At 45.3% G+C, this 23,125-nt stretch overlaps 3 protein-coding genes across 4 annotated transcripts in view; 2 read left to right on the top strand and 1 right to left on the bottom strand.

The window, feature by feature from the left end:
- vav1 (vav guanine nucleotide exchange factor 1) overlaps window positions 1-4,479 on the top strand; it is an 87,336-nt gene extending 82,857 nt beyond the window's left edge. Inside the window, exon 27 of the mRNA XM_031811151.1 lies at window positions 2,226-4,479. Coding sequence (XP_031667011.1) covers window positions 2,226-2,279 — 54 coding nt within the window. The 3' untranslated portion in view covers window positions 2,280-4,479. The remainder of the gene's footprint in view (window positions 1-2,225) is intronic.
- A 3,428-nt stretch (window positions 4,480-7,907) lies between these two features.
- LOC109882049 (ubiquitin-like protein 5) lies at window positions 7,908-14,382 on the bottom strand. Its single transcript, XM_020474146.2, has 5 exons — window positions 14,254-14,382; window positions 13,639-13,695; window positions 12,052-12,135; window positions 9,160-9,197; window positions 7,908-8,106 (listed from the first exon to the last, which is right to left on the bottom strand). Exons 2-5 carry the CDS (start codon window positions 13,692-13,694, stop codon window positions 8,063-8,065), a joined length of 222 nt encoding a protein of 73 aa, XP_020329735.1. The 5' UTR covers window position 13,695; window positions 14,254-14,382; the 3' UTR covers window positions 7,908-8,062.
- Window positions 14,383-14,514: 132 nt separating this feature from the next.
- On the top strand, window positions 14,515-21,875 carry LOC116358954 (peptidyl-prolyl cis-trans isomerase NIMA-interacting 1). Of its 2 annotated transcripts, XM_031811409.1 has the most exons (5): window positions 14,520-14,883; window positions 16,080-16,142; window positions 18,900-19,034; window positions 20,453-20,563; window positions 20,698-21,875. In XM_031811409.1, the coding sequence occupies exons 1-5, from the start codon at window positions 14,820-14,822 to the stop codon at window positions 20,805-20,807; spliced, it is 483 nt and encodes a 160-aa protein (XP_031667269.1). In that variant the 5' UTR covers window positions 14,520-14,819; the 3' UTR covers window positions 20,808-21,875. The 2 variants fall into 2 exon arrangements, with proteins under 2 accessions (XP_031667270.1, XP_031667269.1); XM_031811410.1 differs by lacking the exon at window positions 16,080-16,142 and having other exon boundaries at window positions 14,515-14,883.
- Window positions 21,876-23,125: the final 1,250 nt, after the last annotated feature.

A 23,125-nucleotide genomic window follows, 5' to 3' on the forward strand; every position in this document is an offset into this window, starting at 1 on the left:
ACAGTACACACACACACAGTACACACACACACACACACACACACACACACACACAGTACACACACACACACACAGTACACACACACACACACAGTACACACACAGTACACACACACAGTACACACACAGTACACACACACACACACACAGTACACACACAGTACACACACAGTACACACACACACACACACACAGTACACACACACACACACACACAGTACACACACACACACACACAGTACACACACGGTACACACACACACACAACACACACACACACACACACACACACACACACACACAGTACACACACACACCGTCACACACACACACACACACACACACACAGTACACACACACACACACACACACACACACACAGTACACACACACACACACACACACAGTACACACACACACACACAGTACACACACACACACACACACACTACACACACACAGTACACACACACACACACACACACACACACACAGTACACACACACACACAGTACACACACACACACACACACGGTACACACACACACACAGTACACACACCGTCCCACACACAGTACACACACACACACACACACGCACACACCGTCCCACACACAGTACACACACACACGGTACACACACAGTACACACACAGTACACACACCGTCCCACACACACACAGTACACACACAGTACACACACACCATCCCACACACAGTACACACACGTACACACACACACACACAGTACACACACACACACAGTACACACAGTACACACACACACACACACAGTACACACACGGTACACACACACACACACACACACACACACCACACACACACACACACACAGTACACACACACACCGTCCCACACACACACACACACACAACACACAGTACACACACACACACACACACACACACAGTACACACACACACAGTACACACACACACACACACACACAGTACACACACACACACACAGTACACACACACACACACACACACTACACACACACAGTACACACACACACACACACACACACACAGTACACACACACACACAGTACACACACACACACACACGGTACACACACACACACAGTACACACACCGTCCCACACACAGTACACACACACACACACACACGCACACACCGTCCCACACACAGTACACACACACACGGTACACACACAGTACACACACAGTACACACCCGTCCCACACACACACAGTACACACACAGTACACACACACCATCCCACACACAGTACACACACGTACACACACACACACACAGTACACACACACACACAGTACACACACACACACACACAATCCCACACACAGTACACACACGTACACACACACACACACAGTACACACACACACACACACACACACACACACACACACAGTACACACACACACACACACAGTACACACACACACACACACACACACACACAGTACACACACACACACGGTACACACACACACACACAGTACACACACACACCGTCCCACACACACACAGTACACACACACACACAGTACACACACACACAGTACACACACGGTACACACACACACACACACACACACACAGTACACACACACACACACACACAGTACACACACACACACACACACACACAGTACACACACAGTACACACACACACACAGTACACACACACACACACAGTACACACACAGTACACACACCGTCCCACACACAGTACACACACACACACAGTACACACACAGTACACACACACCATCCCACACACAGTACACACACACACACACACACACACAGTACACACACAGTACACACACAGTACACACACAGTACACACACACACACACACAATCAACACATTCACACGCAGCACATGCAGTTTGACCGAACCTGTCAACATGTTCGGTCAAATGTTTTGACACACCTACTCATTCAAGGGCTTTTCTTTATTTCTACATTGTAGAATAATAGTGAAGACATCAAAACTATGAAATAACACAAAAGTGTTAAACAAATCAAAATATATTTTAGATTCTTCAAAGTAGCCAGCCTTTGCCTTGATGACAGCTTTGCACACTATTAGCATTCTCTCAACCAGCTTCACCTGGAATACTTTTCCAACACACAAATTGTTGAACACTCCTCTCTCTGTCTGTAGGTCGGTCTGTTCCCAGCTAACTCCCGTCTCTCTGTCTGTAGGTCGGTCTGTTCCCAGCTAACTATGTAGAAGAGGATTACTCTGAATACTGCTGATGTCGCCTCACACCTTCACCTGTGTGACTACTGCTGATGTCGCCTCACTGTCACACCTTCACCTGTGTGTGAAAGAGACAGTGTGTCCCAATTCAATCCCTACCCCTTCCCTTGGCCCTAACCAGTGCAGTCAAAAATGTGATTTTACTGTTTTGTTTTTTTCAACAATATCTCCACATGAGGTTGAAATAACACTCTGAAATTGTATAAAATTACGATAATGTCCTTTTGAAAACAATGCTTGGAATTTCAGCCTGTTCAGGTGGGATGGAGTTTTTGACCCACAGCATGACATCACAATCTGATCTGTTTTTTCTGACCAATGACCAGTCATCTTTTATTTGCATACGTCTCCACCTACTTTGAAGGGGTAAGCTGGGTCGGCTCTAGTGCAGGGATGGGCAACTCCAGTCCCACTGTTTCCCTAGCAAACACAGCTGATTAAACTGACTGTATTCTGAACTGAAGAACGTGATCATTGCATTACTGGAGTCAGGTGTCTTAGCTGGGGCTGAAGTGTGACACCAATCAGGCCCCCCGAGGACTGGAGCTGCCCATCCCTGCTCTAGAGTCTAGACAATCCTATCCGCCAATCAGCTATCCGCCGAGCTGTGCATGTAAATATATTTAAATTTCTATCAACACACCGACACGATCAGACTGAGCATTCCAATGGCTGAAGGAGGCTCAGGGAAATAAATGATAAAACATTTATTTGAAGTTATTTTCATGAAGTAAACACAGTGATTTATTAGACATCCAGTGATGATTTAAAATTAAAAAGACTGCATGGAGGCGTTAAATGTTTGATCTGCAAGATAGAGGCAATATGGTGGAAGCTTTACCACCACCATAGAGAATGATAGAGGCACTATGGTGGAAGATTTACCACCACCATAGAGAATGATAGAGGCAATATGGTGGAAGCTTTACCACCACCATAGAGAATGATAGAGGCAATATGGTGGAAGATTTACCACCACCATAGAGAATGATAGAGGCAATATGGTGGAAGCTTTACCACCACCATAGAGAATGATAGAGGCACTATGGTGGAAGCTTTACCACCACCATAGAGAATGATAGAGGCAATATGGTGGAAGCTTTACCACCACCATAGAGAATGATAGAGGCACTATGGTGGAAGATTTACCACCACCATAGAGAATGATAGAGGCAATATGGTGGAAGCTTTACCACCACCATAGAGAATGATAGAGGCAATATGGTGGAAGATTTACCACCACCATAGAGAATGATAGAGACAATATGGTGGAAGATTTACCACTACCATAGAGAATGATAGAGGCAATATGGTGGAAGCTTTACCACCACCATAGAGAATTATAGAGGCAATATGGTGGAAGCTTTACCACCACCATAGAGAATGATAGAGGCCTCTAGTGGCCAAAAGGTTGTATTATAGCACGGGGCAGCACCATTGAGGTCTTCCACCATTGCAATGTAGTCAACTGGCTGGGACTTCCAACTTCATTGGCTGATCCCTACTGGTGACCTTGTTGGGAGTCATGTGCAGCCAAGGGTCATCAGGAGGTATCAGCCAATCGTGAAGAAGAAAATGGAACTACTTCAAAATGGCCTCAATGGCACTGCCCATGATGTCACAGACGCCGTAGTGGGACGGATACAATGATACGGCCTCTTTCCATCTCTATGACCCCCCCACTACACACGGATACAATGATACGGCCTCTTTCCATCTCTATGACCCCCCCACTACACACGGATACAGCCCTGGTCAGACGTGTTAACGTGGAGGGACCCCTGATACGGCCTCTTTCCATCTCTATGACCCCCCCACTACACACGGATACAGCCCTGGTCAGACGTGTTAACGTGGAGGGACCCCTGATACGGCCTCTTTCCATCTCTATGACCCCCCCACTACACACGGATACAGCCCTGGTCAGACGTGTTAACGTGGAGGGACCCCTGATACGGCCTCTTTCCATCTCTATGACCCTCCCACTACACACGGATACAGCCCTGGTCAGACGTGTTAACGTGGAGGGACCCCTGATACGGCCTCTTTCCATCTCTATGACCCCCCCCCCACACTACACACAGATACAGCCCTGGTCAGACGTGTTAACGTCAAGGGACCCCCTGGCTTCCTCCTGTGTGTAGAACTCAATGCACTGATTCAATGTTTCTGCTGTGAATAAAACCTCTTGACGTACCACGTGGTCTGTCTCTGTCATGTTAACATCAACTATGTACAATGAGCCAATGCCTTTTTTAAAGCAACACGTCCCTTTGAAAACAGATACGAGTCAAGTTATTATAGGGTCTAGATGGACTACAACGTGTACATAGGATCATTTTGGTCATAAAGTCAGGCTTGTCTAAGACGGAGTGTCACAATTGGTAAATTAAGGTTGTGTTTTGATTTGACAATGACCCGTTTTCCCACTAACATGGGGTGAACCGCTGCGGTGACAGCTCTCTACCCAATAGCATAGATGGACCTGCCCAGCAGACCGACATTGTGTACTTCAGACAACACGTCGAATTTTTTTGTTTCTTGAGAAATACTGCACTAAACACCTTCATGTAAAATTGCACAACTAAAACATCCCCAGCAAAAATTAACAAAATACTGATTTTTTTTGTTGTCTTCAATTAATTCTGAGGAATTGAAACAGGTTTCCGTGTGTACAGTATCTCATGGGGGACAAACCTCAATAAAACCAAACGCGGAATCGGTCAGGAAACACCTCCAAGACTGAATCTCGTTTTTCAAACGAGCAACAGGGGGAAAAAAGGCACGTGCCATTCGGCGTGTTCGATATTTAAACTGTGAAATGACGTTGCCACGAGCAGCACCGCAGCGGAGACGAGCGAGATGGAAGTCTTCTCTCTCAGACAATCACACAGAGCAACGGTCTCCACGGTTACAACGCGGGAGCAAGACAGCGGAGAAGTTGAGCCTCGCGCTTCAACGCTCTTAGCTGATGCGGAAATGGACCCACTATGCCGTTTACTTTGTGAATCTTCGCCACATCGCTGAGTCTACCTTTAAATATCGTTGTAGTTAATATTGTCTAATATTCAGAGGTTCTGTCCCAAATGGCACAGAACAGAGTCTGGTCTATAGTAGTGCACTATATAGGGAACCTCTTACCTAGACAGAACAGAGTCTGGTCTATAGTAGTGCACTATATAGGGAACCTCTTACCTAGACATAACAGAGTCTGGTCTATAGTAGTGCACTATATAGGGAACCTCTTACCTAGACAGAACAGTCTGGTCTAAAGTAGTATACTATATAGGGAACCTCTTACCTAGACAGAACCGGTCTATAGTAGTGCACTATATAGGGAACCTCTTACCTAGACAGAACAGAGTCTGGTCTATAGTAGTGCACTATATAGGGAACCTCTTACCTAGACAGAACAGAGTCTGGTCTATAGTAGTGCACTATATAGGGAACCTCTTACCTAGACAGAACAGTCTGGTCTAAAGTAGTATACTATATAGGGAACCTCTTACCTAGACAGAACCGGTCTATAGTAGTGCACTATATAGGGAACCTCTTACCTAGACAGAACAGAGTCTGGTCTATAGTAGTGCACTATATAGGGAACCTCTTACCTAGACAGAACAGAGTCTGGTCTATAGTAGTGCACTATATAGGGAACCTCATACCTAGACAGAACAGAGTCTGGTCTATAGTAGTGCACTATATAGGGAACCTCTTACCTAGACAGAACAGAGTCTGGTCTATAGTAGTGCACTATATAGGGGACCTCTTACCTAGACAGAACAGTCTGGTCTAAAGTAGTATACTATATAGGGAACCGCTTACCTAGACAGAACAGAGTCTGGTCTATAGTAGTGCACTATATAGGGAACCTCTTACCTAGACAGAACAGAGTCTGGTCTATAGTAGTGCACTATATAGGGAACCTCATACCTAGACAGAACAGTCTGGTCTAAAGTAGTATACTATATAGGGAACCTCTTACCTAGACAGAACCGGTCTATAGTAGTGCACTATATAGGGAACCTCTTACCTAGACAGAACAGAGTCTGGTCTATAGTAGTGCACTATATAGGGAACCTCTTACCTAGACAGAACAGAGTCTGGTCTATAGTAGTGCACTATATAGGGAACCTCTTACCTAGACAGAACAGAGTCTGGTCTATAGTAGTATACTATATAGGGATCTGGTCTATAGTAGTGCACTATAAAGGGATCTGGTCTATAGTAGTGCACTATATAGGGATCTGGTCTATAGTAGTGCACTATATAGGGATCTGGTCTATAGTAGTGCACTATAAAGGGATCTGGTCTATAGTAGTGCACTATAAAGGGATCTGGTCTATAGTAGTGCACTATAAAGGGATCTGGTCTATAGTAGTGCACTATAAAGGGATCTGGTCTATAGTAGTGCACTATAAAGGGATCTGGTCTATAGTAGTGCACTATAAAGGGATCTGGTCTATAGTAGTGCACTATAAAGGGATCTGGTCTATAGTAGTGCACTATAAAGGGATCTGGTCTATAGTAGTGCACTATAAAGGGATCTGGTCTATAGTAGTGCACTATATAGGGATCTGGTCTATAGTAGTGCACTATATAGGGATCTGGTCTATAGTAGTGCACTACAAAGGGATCTGGTCTATAGTAGTGCACTATAAAAGGGATCTGGTCTATAGTAGTGCACTATAAAGGGATCTGGTCTATAGTAGTGCACTATAAAGGGATCTGGTCTATAGTAGTGCACTATAAAGGGATCTGGTCTATAGTAGTGCACTATAAAGGGATCTGGTCTATAGTAGTATACTATATAGGGATCTGGTCTATAGTAGTGCACTATAAAGGGATCTGGTCTATAGTAGTGCACTATAAAGGGATCTGGTCTATAGTAGTGCACTATAAAGGGATCTGGTCTATAGTAGTGCACTATAAAGGGATCTGGTCTATAGTAGTGCACTATATAGGGATCTGGTCTATAGTAGTGCACTATAAAGGGATCTGGTCTATAGTAGTGCACTATAAAGGGATCTGGTCTATAGTAGTGCACTATAAAGGGATCTGGTCTATAGTAGTGCACTATAAAGGGATCTGGTCTATAGTAGTGCACTATAAAGGGATCTGGTCTATAGTAGTGCACTATAAAGGGATCTGGTCTATAGTAGTGCACTATAAAGGGATCTGGTCTATAGTAGTGCACTATAAAGGGATCTGGTCTATAGTAGTGCACTATATAGGGATCTGGTCTATAGTAGTGCACTACAAAGGGATCTGGTCTATAGTAGTGCACTATATAGGGATCTGGTTTATAGTAGTGCACTATAAAGGGATCTGGTCTATAGTAGTGCACTATATAGGGATCTGGTCTATAGTAGTGCACTATAAAGGGATCTGGTCTATAGTAGTGCACTATAAAGGGATCTGGTCTATAGTAGTATACTATATAGGGATCTGGTCTATAGTAGTGCACTATAAAGGGATCTGGTCTATAGTAGTGCACTATAAAGGGATCTGGTCTATAGTAGTGCACTATAAAGGGATCTGGTCTATAGTAGTGCACTATATAGGGAATAGGGTGCCGTGTGGGACACTTCCAGATCATAAAGCCAGTTAGAGATGGAGACAAATTAAACGAATATAAATATTTGCTTTTATTTCCAAACAATATGAAAACATTTCATCACTAGAACACCATCGATGTTCCGCAAAACCCTGATCCAATGATCAACAAGCCTTCTTAATACATAGAAGTGTGTGTGTGTGTGTGTGTGTCCTCAGTCTTCTACTGGTAGTACAGCTCCAGGTTCTGTCCATCATGGATCTCATCTGCAGACAGGTGAGTTAAGGAGGAGAACAGTGGTGGTGGTGGTGATCAGTAGTCCCACACAAACACCATCCATATGCCAGATGTACCGTGTGTGTGTGTGTGTTTATATGTGTGTGTGTGTGTGTGTGTGTGTGTGTTTATGTGTGTGTGTGTTTATGTGTGTGTGTGTGTGTGTCAAATGTCTCGAGTTGCACAACCAATGTGTGTGTGTGTGTTTATGTGTGTGTCAAATGTCTCGAGTTGCACAACCAACTCATTTCCCCGAGTTTCCCTCAATATAATGAACTAAACCAGGAAACTCCTCACTTTCAAGGCAATACTTCACCAACAGCATTTCTCAATAACAAAAACGTAGCTTACCTGTAGAAACCCACTCGGACAATGACCATCAGATAAAGTGAGGAGGAGGAGACATTCAAATGTTGCTGTATGTTTCTCTCTCTCTCCTTACTATATCTAACAGTAGCAAAACCTGGAAGGAAAGCAGACATGTTGGCTCAGTAATCTCCCAGTTTACAGATTCCTCCCTGATCAGAGTGAAACTGTTGTTCTCGGGGCTCAATAGTGTTCCATTTCCTCTTGGTTAAACAGCTGTTTCAGCATTCTTCATCATGAATGTTGTTCTGGAGGCAGCTCTACAGTGGTCACTAGCTGGCACAGCCACAAAGTCCTCCAATCTGATTTTACACTTAACCACTTAACCACCTAACCACCCTATTGAACCTAATGCCTAACCACACTGTTGAACCTAATGCCTAACCCTAATTTAAAAACACACTGTTGAACCTAATGCCTAACCACACTGTTGAACCTAATGCCTAACCCTAATTTAAAAACACACTGTTGAACCTAATGCCTAACCCTAATTTAAAACACCAAAAAGCACATTGTTGTAAAAATGCATGAAAACAATATAGCCACATTTGACTTTGCAGCTGCTCTGTCTAAGGGGAAATGGCCCAGTTGTGCCTCCAGGACAAGACTCACGACAATAAAACGCCATCCGGTGGTCAAACAGTGAAACTGCACTTCCGAGGGCTCAAAAAGGATACAGTCTCCCAGAGACACGTGGTCCTTGAATATGGTGTACCTGAGAGGAGAAAACAGGAAGTTAGTCACAGAGGAAGAACACAGCCTCGACCAGATTCCTTCCGGAACGTTTCAGATAGAAAAGGACATGATTCCTTATTCTACATGTCACAGAGGCTTGTAGGTTCTACATTTCTACCTTAATATTCTAACACGTTACCCTGGATACAAACGCAGACGACACATAAAACAGTCTGAATAATACAGGAGGAAGAGAAGGAGAAGTGACTCGTCACTGGTTCCAAATATGCCACAACTAACAAGTTTCCGAGTGATGCAGCGATCTAAATCAAAGTTTGTCACGTATGCCCGAATACAACAGTGACATACTTAGTTACAGGCTCTGACCAACAGTGACATACTTAGTTACAGGCTCTGACCAACAGCCCGAATACAACAGTGACATACTTAGTTACAGGCTCTGACCAACAGTGACATACTTAGTTACAGGCTCTGACCAACAGTGACATATTTACAGGCTCTGACCAACAGTGACATATTTACAGGCTCTGACCAACAGTGACATATTTACAGGCTCTGACCAACAGTGACATATTTACAGGCTCTGACCAACAGTGACATACTTACAGGCTCTGACCAACAGTGACATATTTACAGGCTCTGACCAACAGTGACATATTTACAGGCTCTGACCAACAGTGACATACTTACAGGCTCTGACCAACAGTGACATATTTACAGGCTCTGACCAACAGTGACATATTTACAGGCTCTGACCAACAGTGACATATTTACAGGCTCTGACCAACAGTGACATATTTACAGGCTCTGACCAACAGTGACATATTTACAGGCTCTGACCAACAGTGACATATTTACAGGCTCTGACCAACAGTGACATACTTACAGGCTCTGACCAACAGTGACATATTTACAGGCTCTGACCAACAGTGACATATTTACAGGCTCTGACCAACAGTGACATATTTACAGGCTCTGACCAACAGTGACATACTTACAGGCTCTGACCAACAGTGACATATTTACAGGCTCTGACCAACAGTGACATATTTACAGGCTCTAACCAACAGTGACATATTTACAGGCTCTGACCAACAGTGACATATTTACAGGCTCTGACCAACAGTGACATATTTACAGGCTCTAACCAACAGTGACATATTTACAGGCTCTGACCAACAGTGACATATTTACAGGCTCTGACCAACAGTGACATACTTACAGGCTCTGACCAACAGTGACATACTTACAGGCTCTGACCAACAGTGACATATTTACAGGCTCTAACCAACAGTGACATATTTACAGGCTCTGACCAACAGTGACATATTTACAGGCTCTGACCAACAGTGACATATTTACAGGCTCTGACCAACAGTGACATATTTACAGGCTCTGACCAACAGTGACATATTTACAGGCTCTAACCAACAGTGACATATTTACAGGCTCTGACCAACAGTGACATATTTACAGGCTCTGACCAACAGTGACATATTTACAGGCTCTAACCAACAGTGACATATTTACAGGCTCTGACCAACAGTGACATATTTACAGGCTCTAACCAACAGTGACATATTTACAGGCTCTGACCAACAGTGACATATTTACAGGCTCTGACCAACAGTGACATATTTACAGGCTCTGACCAACAGTGACATATTTACAGGCTCTGACCAACAGTGACATATTTACAGGCTCTGACCAACAGTGACATATTTACAGGCTCTGACCAACAGTGACATATTTACAGGCTCTGACCAACAGTGACATATTTACAGGCTCTGACCAACAGTGACATATTTACAGGCTCTGACCAACAGTGACATATTTACAGGCTCTGACCAACAGTGACATATTTACAGGCTCTGACCAACAGTGACATATTTACAGGCTCTGACCAACAGTGACATATTTACAGGCTCTGACCAACAGTGACATATTTACAGGCTCTGACCAACAGTGACATATTTACAGGCTCTAACCAACAGTGACATATTTACAGGCTCTGACCAACAGTGACATATTTACAGGCTCTGACCAACAGTGACATACTTACAGGCTCTGACCAACAGTGACATATTTACAGGCTCTGACCAACAGTGACATATTTACAGGCTCTGACCAACAGTGACATACTTACAGGCTCTAACCAACAGTGACATATTTACAGGCTCTGACCAACAGTGACATATTTACAGGCTCTGACCAACAGTGACATATTTACAGGCTCTAACCAACAGTGACATATTTACAGGCTCTGACCAACAGTGACATATTTACAGGCTCTGACCAACAGTGACATATTTACAGGCTCTAACCAACAGTGACATATTTACAGGCTCTGACCAACAGTGACATATTTACAGGCTCTGACCAACAGTGACATATTTACAGGCTCTGACCAACAGTGCAATTTTTAAGTCCAAAAAATAATAAAAGATATTAGGTGAACAATAGATGAGTAAAGAAATAAGCCACTGCATCTCAGTGCTAGAGGCGTCACTACAGACCCTGGTTCGATTCCAGGCCTCTACACCTGCATTGCTTGCAGTATGGGGTTTTAGGCTGGGTTTCTGTACAGCACGTTGAGATATCAGCTGATGTAAGAAGGGCTTTATAAATACATTTGATTTGAATCACACCTGGCCGTGACTGGGAGTCACATAAGGGTGGCGCACAACTGGCCCAGCGCCGTCCGGGTAGGCCGTCATTGGAGATAATAATTTGTTCCTAACTGACTTGTATAGTTAAATAAATAAATAATGAATAAAAGTCCGTAGGCTAGGGAAGTGACTCGTCACTGGTTCGTAGGCTAGGGAAGTGACTCGTCACTGGTTCGTAGGCTAGGGACTTAATTTCTTTCTCACCATTTCTTGAGTACGATCTTGTCCCACCGTGTGCCTGTCTGGGCAGCGATGAGCTTCTTCAGGTCTCCTATAGTGTCTTCTGAGCTGGAAAGGGTTAAGGCTGTACACAGATGACTGCTCTAACGACATGTTGGTATAGTGTGTCTATGCTTGCAACCCTCGAAAAAGGTCTGTAGTAATTTAACCTTTAGTTTTTTTTTTATGATTTCTTGCTGATATGAGAGATACATTCCTTGTTTCCAAAACCATATCGCAACGATGCGTTTTAACGTTCAGAACGAACGTCTGGGATAAAAAAAAAAGTATGTGGACACCTGCTCGTCGAACATCTCATTCCAAAATCATGGTCATTAATATGGAGTTGGTCCCCCCTTTGCTGCTATAACAGCCTCCACTCTTCTGGGAAGGCTTTCCACTAGATGTTGGAACATTGCTGCGGGGGCTTGCTTCCATTCAGCCACAAGAGCATTAGTGAGGTCGGGGACTGATGTTGGGCAGTCGGCGTTCCAATTCATCCCACAGGTGTTCGATGGGGGTTGAGGTCAGGGCTCTGTGCAGGCCAGTCAAGTTCTTCCAAAACGATCTCAACAGACAATGTCTGTATGAACCTCGTTGTGCACGGGAGCATTGTCCAGCTGAAACAGGAGAGGGACTTTCCCAAAACTGTTGAGACAGAGTTGGAAGCACAGAATTGTCTAGAATTTCATTGTATGCTGTAGCGTTAAGATTTCCCTTCACTGGAACTAAGGGGCCTAGCACGAACCATGAAAAACAGCCCCAGACCATCATTCCTCCTCCTCCACCAAACTTTACAGTTGACACAATATGGGGGCAGGTAGAGTTCTCCTGGCATCCGCCAAACCCAGATTCGTCCATCGGACTGCCAGATGGTGAAGCGTGATTCATCATTCCAGAGAACGCATTTCCACTGCTCCAGACTCCAATGGCGGCAAGTTTTACACCACTCCAGCCGACGCTTGGCATTGCACATGGTGATCTTAGGGTTATGTGTGGCTGCTCGGCCATGGAAACCCATTTCGTGAAGCTCCTGACGAACAGTTATTGCGCTGACGTTGCTTCCCTGAGGCAGTTTGGAACTCGGTAGTAAGTGTTGCAACCGAGGACAGACCATTTTTTACGCGCTGCAGCGGTCCCGTTCTGTGAGCTTGTATGGCTTACCACTTCGCGGCTGAGCCGTTGTTGCTCCTAGACGTTTCCACTTCACAATAACAGCACTTTCAATTGACCAGGGCTGTTCTAGCAGGGCAGAAATTTGACTAACTTACTTGTTGGAAAGGTGGCATCCTATGATAATGCCACATTGAAAGTCACTGAGCTCTTCAGTAAGGTCATTCTACTGCCAATATTTGTCTATGGAGATTGCATGGCTGTGCGCTCGATTTTATACACCTGTCAGCAACGGGTGTGGCTGAAATAGCCAAATCCACTAATTTGAAGGGGTATTCACATACTATTGTAACAGTGTGTTACTATCGCCAATAGGCGCTAAATCAGATGCAGCCTATGAATGCGTAGGCTAGTCTGTGCTGTAAGACTAGCATGGTGGTCAGCTTAGTAAAAGGATACTTGCACTTCACCCGGACCTTCTTGCCCAGCCGGTCATTGCAAACCACCTCAATCATCCTGATCCGCAGAGAGAGACGGGGAGAGTTGGTTGAGACAGCGGTACAGTATGACGACACCGTGAACATACAATAAACACTATTTTCAAACAACTTCGATACGGAAGTGACTTTTCGTAGCAGGTCAGAACTTAAAGCGGGTTAGGATAATTAACGTAGTCGGTTAGGAGACGGAGGTTAAGACGGGTTTGCGAAAAATGCTCTCATAACCTGCTACGAAAATCACTTCGTATCGAAGTGGCGTGAAACAGCACACAGTTTAAACTAACTAGCGAACTTTAGTTGGTTACACAACAGTGGTGATTACAATACAAGGATGATGTTCCAGTTGTTTGTCATTACAACTCCAATAATGTAATGTTACTTAGCAGCTAACATAACAGCTAGGACAATAAACGTTATGTTGTCATGTGGAGTTGGCTAATGTAAGCAGAGCTAGTTGGCGCTTCATCAACAACCACTGAAAAAATAAATAAAGCATTAAGTCTTAGATATTGAAGTTTCCTCACGTGTATTGGTCTATATCATTGATAAAATATCGTATAAGTACAGATATTACCTTATTGATAGCTAGTCGTTAGCGAAAAACCAGAATCGTTTCAGCCTGTGTAGTCGTAAAGCGTTCCGCTTTGTGTACAACGAGAAAACGCACCAATGAAACATCTAAACGGATGATTGACGTGGCTACGTCAAGGCCTCTCATAGGGTGACATGTCAAGAGAAGGCGCACACTGCAATATTCAGCTATGCCGTAAATCAACCAGAAGTGCTGCGAATAGTTGCAATGAAATAACAAATGCGGTCACATCAGTCTATAAGGGCTTTTTAATTTTTTTACTGTAGATCAGTGGAATAAACAGCCGAAATGATATCAACATACCATTCGATTAAATCCAATGTAGATATAATGAGAAATACATGTCTAATGCAACAACAACAAAACACATGTAAAAGCAACCCTTTTAGAAAAGTGAAGAATATTCTAAACATGTCTCTTTGACACCTGGCGGATGGAAGGTGCAACAACAGAATCAGCAGCAGCAGACGTTTCCTTACAGCCGCATTCTACGAGCCACCAGAGGCAAAGAGGAGTGACTTGCACAGTTTTGAAAGCAAGCAGGGAAAATGGCAGACGCCGAGGACGAGAAGCTACCGTCCGGGTGGGAAAAGCGGATGAGCCGCAGTTCCAGTAGGTTGAGAGCGATAATTAGCTATATCATCCCAGTCCCGAACAATTTGTCGCTGGTGCACAAACCCCTTGCATGGCAAAGTACCGACCCAAATGCTAGCGTTAGCGGCTTCGCTAAATTACTTAGCTAGTTAGGTTGGTTGTAATCTTGTTGCATCGTTAGGTGGTGACGCATGTTTATTTGTGAATTGCGTTTGATGGTTATTCGTTTGACTAGTGCGTGTATCAAAAGCTATCATCTGGTGTTGCTTAGTTAGCCAGTCATTACCCTCACGACTAACCCAGCAAGCTAGCTAAACTAGCAACGGCGCATGCATGTTTTGACAACTGTTCAACGTACTATGCATTGGACAGTAACTTATTTCATAATCAAATTCTTAGGAATATATGTATTGGAAGATAGACTGTTGTATTGGGTGTCGTCATTTTGAGTTGGTCAGTTTATTCATGAATGTCCATTCATTCATTTCACGCCAGCTCGCGAGGTAGCAGAAAATAACAAGGCCCATAACAATGACGTCATTTTGTCCCGCGCCTTGGGACCATTCCGACACCTGTGTTAGGATGGCGGGTTTCTGCCCAGTGAGCAGAAGTTAAATATGTATTTTCTCAACGCCTTCTTCAGCATATCATTAAACGTTTCTGAAGACGACCAACTGAGATTAGACTAAAGCAAAATGCTTTTATCTGTGTAGGTTCATGCTTTTATCTGTGTAGGCTCCTGCTTTTATCTGTGTAGGCTCCTGCTTTTATCTGTGTAGGCTCCTGCTTTTATCTGTGTAGGTTCACACTTATCTGTGTAGATTAATACACATGAAGGAAAGGAAGCTTCGGTAGACTTCAGTTGTAGCATCGGCTCCCTCTTTCCCATCCCCCAAACCAACACCTCTCCTCTCTCTTCCCCTACTCCCCATCCTTTCTCTCCTCTCCCCATCCTTTCTCTCCTCTCCCCATCCTTTCTCTCCCTCCCCATCCTTTCTCTCCCTCCCCATCCTTTCTCTCCCATCCTTTCTCTCCCTCCCCATCCTTTCTCTCCCTCCCCATCCTTTCTCTCCCTCCCCATCCTTTCTCTCCCTCCCCATCCTTTCTCTCCCTCCCCATCCTTTCTCTCCCTCCCTTCTCCCCCACCCCCCTCTAACTCCCCCCTCTCTCCCGCCCTCCTCCCCCATCCTCTTTCTCCCTCCTCCCTTTCCTAGGTAGAGTGTACTACTTTAACCACATCACCAATGCCAGCCAGTGGGAGCGTCCGGTGGGGTCAGGTAGGTCGCCCAGCAGCTAAGGGGATGGACCTGTAGCTGACAGGTCACGGTTACCCAACAACATACGGGCTCTTAACCCAACAGCATGCTGGCCCTTAACCCAACAACATGCTGGCTCTTAACCCAACAGCATGCTGGCCCTTAACCCAACAACATACTGGCTCTTAACCCAACAGCATGCCGGCCCTTAACCCAACAACATGCTGGCCCTTAACCCAACAGCATGCTGGCCCTTAACCCAACAGCATGCCGGCCCTTAACCCAACAGCATGCTGGCCCTTAACCCAACAGCATGCTGGCCCTTAACCCAACAGCATGCTGGCCCTTAACCCAACAACATGCTGGCCCTTAACCCAACAACATGCTGGCCCTTAACCCCACAACATACTTGCTCTCTCCATCCAGGGGCGCTGCACTATGGTTTGACCCTGTGCTCCTCTACTGTGTGTGAAGTGTGCTCCTCTACTGTGTGTGAAGTGTGCTCCTCTACTGTGTGTGAAGTGTGCTCCTCTACTGTGTGTGAAGTGTGCTCCTCTACTGTGTGTGAAGTGTGCTGCTCCTCTCTACTGTGTGTGAAGTGTGCTGCTCCTCTGCTGTGTGTGAAGTGTGCTCCTTCTCTACTGTGTGTGAAGTGTGCTGCTCTACTGTGTGTGAAGTGTGCTGCTCCTCTCTACTGTGTGTGAAGTGAGCTGCTCCTCTCTACTGTGTGTGAAGTGAGCTGCTCCTCTCTACTGTGTGTGAAGTGAGCTGCTCCTCTCTACTGTGTGTGAAGTGTGCTGCTCCTCTCTACTGTGTGTGAAGTGTGCTGCTCTACTGTGTGTGAAGTGTGCTGCTCTACTGTGTGTGAAGTGTGCTGCTCCTCTCTACTGTGTGTGAAGTGTGCTGCTCCTCTACTGTGTGAAGTGAGCTGCTGTTTGGGGGGATGAGAAGAAGACTGTTTGTTGTAGCATCATATGAACAAATGCATTGTATTGGTGATAAGTGGACAATACATTTGTATTGAAGGGGAGGGGACAATACATTTGTATTGAAGGGGAGGGGACAATACATTTGTATTGAAGGGGAGGGGACAATACATTTGTATTGAAGGGGAGGGGACAATACATTTGTATTGAAGGGGAGGGGACAATACATTTGTATTGAAGGGGAGGGGACAATACATTTGTATTGAAGGGGAGGGGACAATACATTTGTATCGAAGGGGAGGGGACAATACATTTGTATCGAAGGGGAGGGGACAATAACAAATGTATTGAAGGGGAGGGGACAATAACAAATGTATTGAAGGGGAGGGGACAATAACAAATGTATTGAAGGGGAGGGGACAATACATTTGTATTGAAGGGGAGGGGACAATACATTTGTATTGAAGGGGAGGGGACAATACATTTGTATTGAAGGGGAGGGGACAATACATTTGTATTGAAGGGAGGGGACAATACAGTTGTATTGTAGGTGAAGGGGAGGGGACAATACAGTTGTATTGTAGGTGAAGGGGAGGGGACAATACAGTTGTATTGTAGGTGAAGGGGAGGGGACAATACATTTGTGAAGGGGAGGGGACAATACATTTGTATTGTGGGGGAGGGGAGGGGCAATACATTTGTATTGAAGGGGAGGGGACAATACATTTGTATTGAAGGGGAGGGGACAATACATTTGTATTGAAGGGGAGGGGACAATACATTTGTATTGAAGGGGAGGGGACAATACATTTGTATTGAAGGGAGGGGACAATACAGTTGTATTGTAGGTGAAGGGGAGGGGACAATACAGTTGTATTGTAGGTGAAGGGGAGGGGACAATACATTTGTGAAGGGGAGGGGACAATACATTTGTATTGTGGGGGAGGGGAGGGGCAATACATTTGTATTGTAGGTGAAGGAGAGGGGACAATACATTTGTGAAGGGGAGGGGACAATACATTTGTATTGTGGGTGAAGGGGAGGGGACAATGCATTTGCATTGTGGGTGAAGGAGAGGGGACAATGCATTTGTATTGTGGGTGAGGGGAGGGGACAATACATTTGTATTGTGGGTGAAGGAGAGGGGACAATACATTTGTATTGAAGGGGAGGGGACAATACATTTGTATTGAAGGGAGGGGACAATACATTTGTATTGAAGGGAGGGGACAATACATTTGTATTGAAGGGAGGGGACAATACAGTTGTATTGTAGGTGAAGGAGAGGGGACAATACATTTGTGAAGGGGAGGGGACAATACATTTGTATTGTGGGTGAGGGGAGGGGACAATACATTTGTATTGTAGGTGAAGGAGAGGGGACAATACATTTGTGAAGGGGAGGGGACAATACATTTGTATTGTGGGTGAGGGGAGGGGACAATACATTTTAATTGTGGGTGAAGGAGAGGGGACAATACATTTGTGAAGGGGAGGGGACAATACATTTGTATTGTGGGTGAAGGGGAGGGGACAATACATTTGCATTGTGGGTGAAAGAGAGGGGACAATACATTTGTATTGTGGGTGAGGGGAGGGGACAATACATTTGTATTGTGGGTGAGGGGAGGGGACAATACATTTGTATTGTAGGTGAAGGAGAGGGGACAATACATTTGTGAAGGAGAGGGGACAATACATTTGTATTGTGGGTGAAGGAGAGGGGACAATACATTTGCGTTGTGGGTGAAGGAGAGGGGACAATACATTTGTATTGTGGGTGAAGTGGAGGGGACAATACATTTGTATTGTGTGTGAAGGGAGGGGACAATACATTTGTATTGAATTGTAGGTGATGGGAGTGGCGAGCCAGACAAGGTGCGTTGTTCCCACCTCCTGGTGAAGCACAGCCAATCGCGTCGCCCGTCCTCCTGGAGAGAGGAGAACATCACGCGCTCCAAAGAGGAGGCCCTCGACCTCATACAAAGTGAGTAGTTGGGGGAAAGAGTTGGTGTGACAACATATGATCTAATGTTTGACCGTCTCTGGGTGTGTTGAGAGAGATGGTGAGAGACAGTTTGATAAACTACGTACATGTCAAGTCAGATGTTATTGGTCACACACACATGGTTAGCAGATGTTATTGGTCACATGGTTAGCAGATGTTGTTGGTCACACGGTTAGCAGATGTTATTGGTCACATACATGGTTAGCAGATGTTACTGGTCACACACACAGTTAGCAGATGTTATTGGTCACATACACACGGTTGGCAGATGTTATTGGTCACATGGTTAGCAGATGTTATTGGTCACATACACACGGTTGGCAGATGTTATTGGTCACATACACACGGTTAGCAGATGTTATTGGTCACATACACACGGTTGGCAGATGTTATTGGTCACATACACATGGTTAGCAGATGTTATTGGTCACATACACACGGTTAGCAGATGTTATTGGTCACATACACACGGTTAGCAGATGTTATTGGTCACATACACACGGTTAGCAGATGTTATTGGTCACATACACACGGTTAGCAGATGTTACTGGTCACACGGTTAGCAGATGTTACTGGTCACACGGTTAGCAGATGTTACTGGTCACACGGTTGGCAGATGTTACTGGTCACACGGTTGGCAGATGTTATTGGTCACATACACACAGTTAGCAGATGTTATTGGTCACATACACATGGTTAGCAGATGTTATTGGTCACATACACATGGTTAGCAGATGTTATTGGTCACATACACACGGTTAGCAGATGTTGTTGGTCACATGGTTAGCAGATGTTACTGGTCACACGGTTAGCAGATGTATTTGGTCACACGGTTAGCAGATGTTATTGGTCACACGGTTAGCAGATGTTACTGGTCACACGGTTAGCAGATGTTACTGGTCACACGGTTAGCAGATGTTATTGGTCACATGGTTAGCAGATGTTACTGGTCACATGGTTAGCAGATGTTACTGGTCACATGGTTAGCAGATGTTACTGGTCACACGGTTAGCAGATGTTACTGGTCACACGGTTAGCAGATGTTACTGGTCACACGGTTAGCAGATGTTACTGGTCACACGGTTAGCAGATGTTATTGGTCACACGGTTAGCAGATGTTATTGGTCACACGGTTAGCAGATGTTACTGGTCACATCACATGGTTAGCAGATGTTATTGGTCACATGGTTAGCAGATGTTATTGTGAGTGTAGTGAAATGCTTGTGCTTCTAGTTCCGCCTGCAGTAATATCTAACAAGTAATCTAACAATTCCACAACAATGACCTAATACACACACATCTAAGTAAAGGGATGGAATAAGAATATACACATAACATGTTGTTGCACTGTGTGTAATTACCACGTTGTTGCACTGTGTGTTATTAACATGTTGCAGAGTACATAGAGCAGATGCAGTCAGGAGAGGAGGAGTTTGAGGCTTTGGCCTCTCAGTTCAGTGACTGCAGCTCCGCACGCAATGGAGGAGACCTGGGACTGTTCGGCAGAGGTAACACACACACACACACACACACGGTCAAATGGAAAATATACTATCCACTCTCACACACAAGCATGCAATCACAGACTGGCACAAAGTTGTCTGTTTTCGTTGTGATAGAGGTGTGTGTGTGTGTGTTTCAGGTCAGATGCAGAAGCCCTTTGAGGATGCGTCCTTCGCTCTGAAGGTGGGAGACATGAGTGGTCCGGTGTTCACCGATTCTGGAGTTCACGTCATCCTTCGCACGGGATAGAGACAAGGCTCTGATACCCCCATCACCCCTGAATACTCCCGGAATACCCCCGTCACCCCTGAATACCCCCATCACCCCTGTATACCCCCTGAATACCCCCATCACCCCCTGAATACTCCCGGAATACCCCCGTCACCCCTGAATACCCCCATCACCCCCTGAATACCCCCATCACCCTCTGAATACCCCCATCACCCCCTGAATACCCCCTGAATACTCCATCACCCCTGTATACCCCCTGAATACCCCCATCACCCCCTGAATACTCCCGGGAATACCCCCGTCACCCCTTGAATACCCCCATCACCCCTTGAATCCCCCATCACCCCTTGAATACCCCATCACCCCTTGAATACCCCCTGAATACTCCCTGAATACCCCCATCACCCCTGAACACCCCCTCCTACCCTGAAAACCCCCTCCTATCTCCCACCCCCCTCAAATACCCCCTCTTGTCCTCCCTACTACCCTTAGAAGCCATCCCTTCCACCTCAAATACCCCCCCTCCCCCCCACCGTTCTGTTCTATATGCAACTTTACACTGACACCATCAACACCCCTTATCCCCTGTACCCATTACCTTGGCTACATCGTTGTGTGTGTGTGAAAATAAGAGACCTGTCGTTAGTGACTGACTGACTGAGCGAATGAGTGTGTCTGTGTGTTCACATGGACCATTACCCCTCCACCCCCTACTTTATAGTGTCCCCTCTGTTTGCCAAGGCATTATTCTCTCTCAATGATAACATGTCAGATGGTTAGTGGTAGACCAGTGTTCCATACTCTCTCATAGGAGACCGACACGTAGAAGGCTGACTCATGGGATTATTTAAATGGCTACCAACATCCTTTAGGTGGGACAATAGTCAGGGCACAGTCCACTCTGTCTGCCATGTTTGTAGTCCCCCCCCCCCATTCCATTTACTGCTTCACTGTATCTCCTATGTTCCAGGGAACTACAATACCCAGTATGCATGTTGGGAAGTGTTTTTGTAAGCTTGAATCTGCCAATAGGCACTTCATATGATCTGTTCATCTCCCACCATTAAAGGACTCTTATTTTGTAAACCTGTCTCTGGACTTTTATTTTGTTGGGTGTCTGTCTGACGCTGCTGCTACTGTGTGTTCAGTTCAATAAACGTTGCATGACAGTTTGTATTAAATGACCCATTTCCCCTAAACACTGATCACCGTCCTTTTAATGGTTTTTGAGATGCAGTATGTTTGCTGCATTTGTGTGGATGAGGTGAGGTGTGACCTGATCAATATGGGGGGGGTGGATGTGACCTGATCAATATGGGTGGTGAGATGTGAACTGATCAATATGGTGGTGAGGTGTGACCTGATTAATATGGGTGGTGAGATGTGACCTGATCAATATGGGGGGGTGGATGTGACCTGATCAATATGGGGGGGGGGGGGGGGTGGATGTGACCTGATCAATATGGGGGGGGGGTGGATGTGACCTGATCAATATGGGGGGTGGATGTGACCTGATCAATATGGGTGGTGGATGTGACCTGATCAATACATGTTTGCTGCATTTGTGTTCGGACAAACCAGGTCCTCAATTATTCAAATTTTTAGAGTGTTTTGGAAGTGTTTTTCTCCATGACAAGTATTTGGATTGTAATTGTATGCGTTGGTTCAGTTACATAGCGTTGGTTCAGTCACATAGCGTTGGTTCAGTTGGTTCAGTCACATAGCGTTGGTTCAGTCACATAGCGTTGGTTCAGTCACATAGCGTTGGTTCAGTCACATAACGTTGGTTCAGTCACATAGCGTTGGTTCAGTTGGTTCAGTCACATAGCGTTGGTTCAGTCACATAGCGTTGGTTCAGTCACAGCGTTGGTTCAGTCACATAGCGTTGGTTCAGTCACATAGCGTTGGTTCAGTCACATAGCGTTGGTTCAGTCACATAGCGTTGGTTCAGTCACATAGCGTTGGTTCAGTTGGTTCAGTCACATAGCGTTGGTTCAGTCACATAGCGTTGGTTCAGTCACAGCGTTGGTTCAGTCACATAGCGTTGGTTCAGTCACATAGCGTTGGTTCAGTCACATAGCGTTGGTTCAGTTACATAGCGTTGGTTCAGTCACATAGCGTTGGTTCAGTTGGTTCAGTCACATAGCGTTGGTTCAGTTGGTTCAGTCACATAGCGTTGGTTCAGTCACATAGCGTTGGTTCAGTCACATAGCGTTGTTAATCATTCAGAACATCACCTCCTCAGGTGGAATCCTGCTTGTCCACAGGTCTTGATGTGTGCCTGGGGAGAATGAAAATTTCCCCTAGCCTTCCAAATTTGCTCCAAAATTCTGGAC

Source organism: Oncorhynchus kisutch, unplaced genomic scaffold (genome assembly GCF_002021735.2).
Source record: "Oncorhynchus kisutch isolate 150728-3 unplaced genomic scaffold, Okis_V2 Okis01b-Okis20b_hom, whole genome shotgun sequence".
In the NCBI taxonomy this organism is placed as follows: domain Eukaryota; kingdom Metazoa; phylum Chordata; class Actinopteri; order Salmoniformes; family Salmonidae; genus Oncorhynchus; species Oncorhynchus kisutch.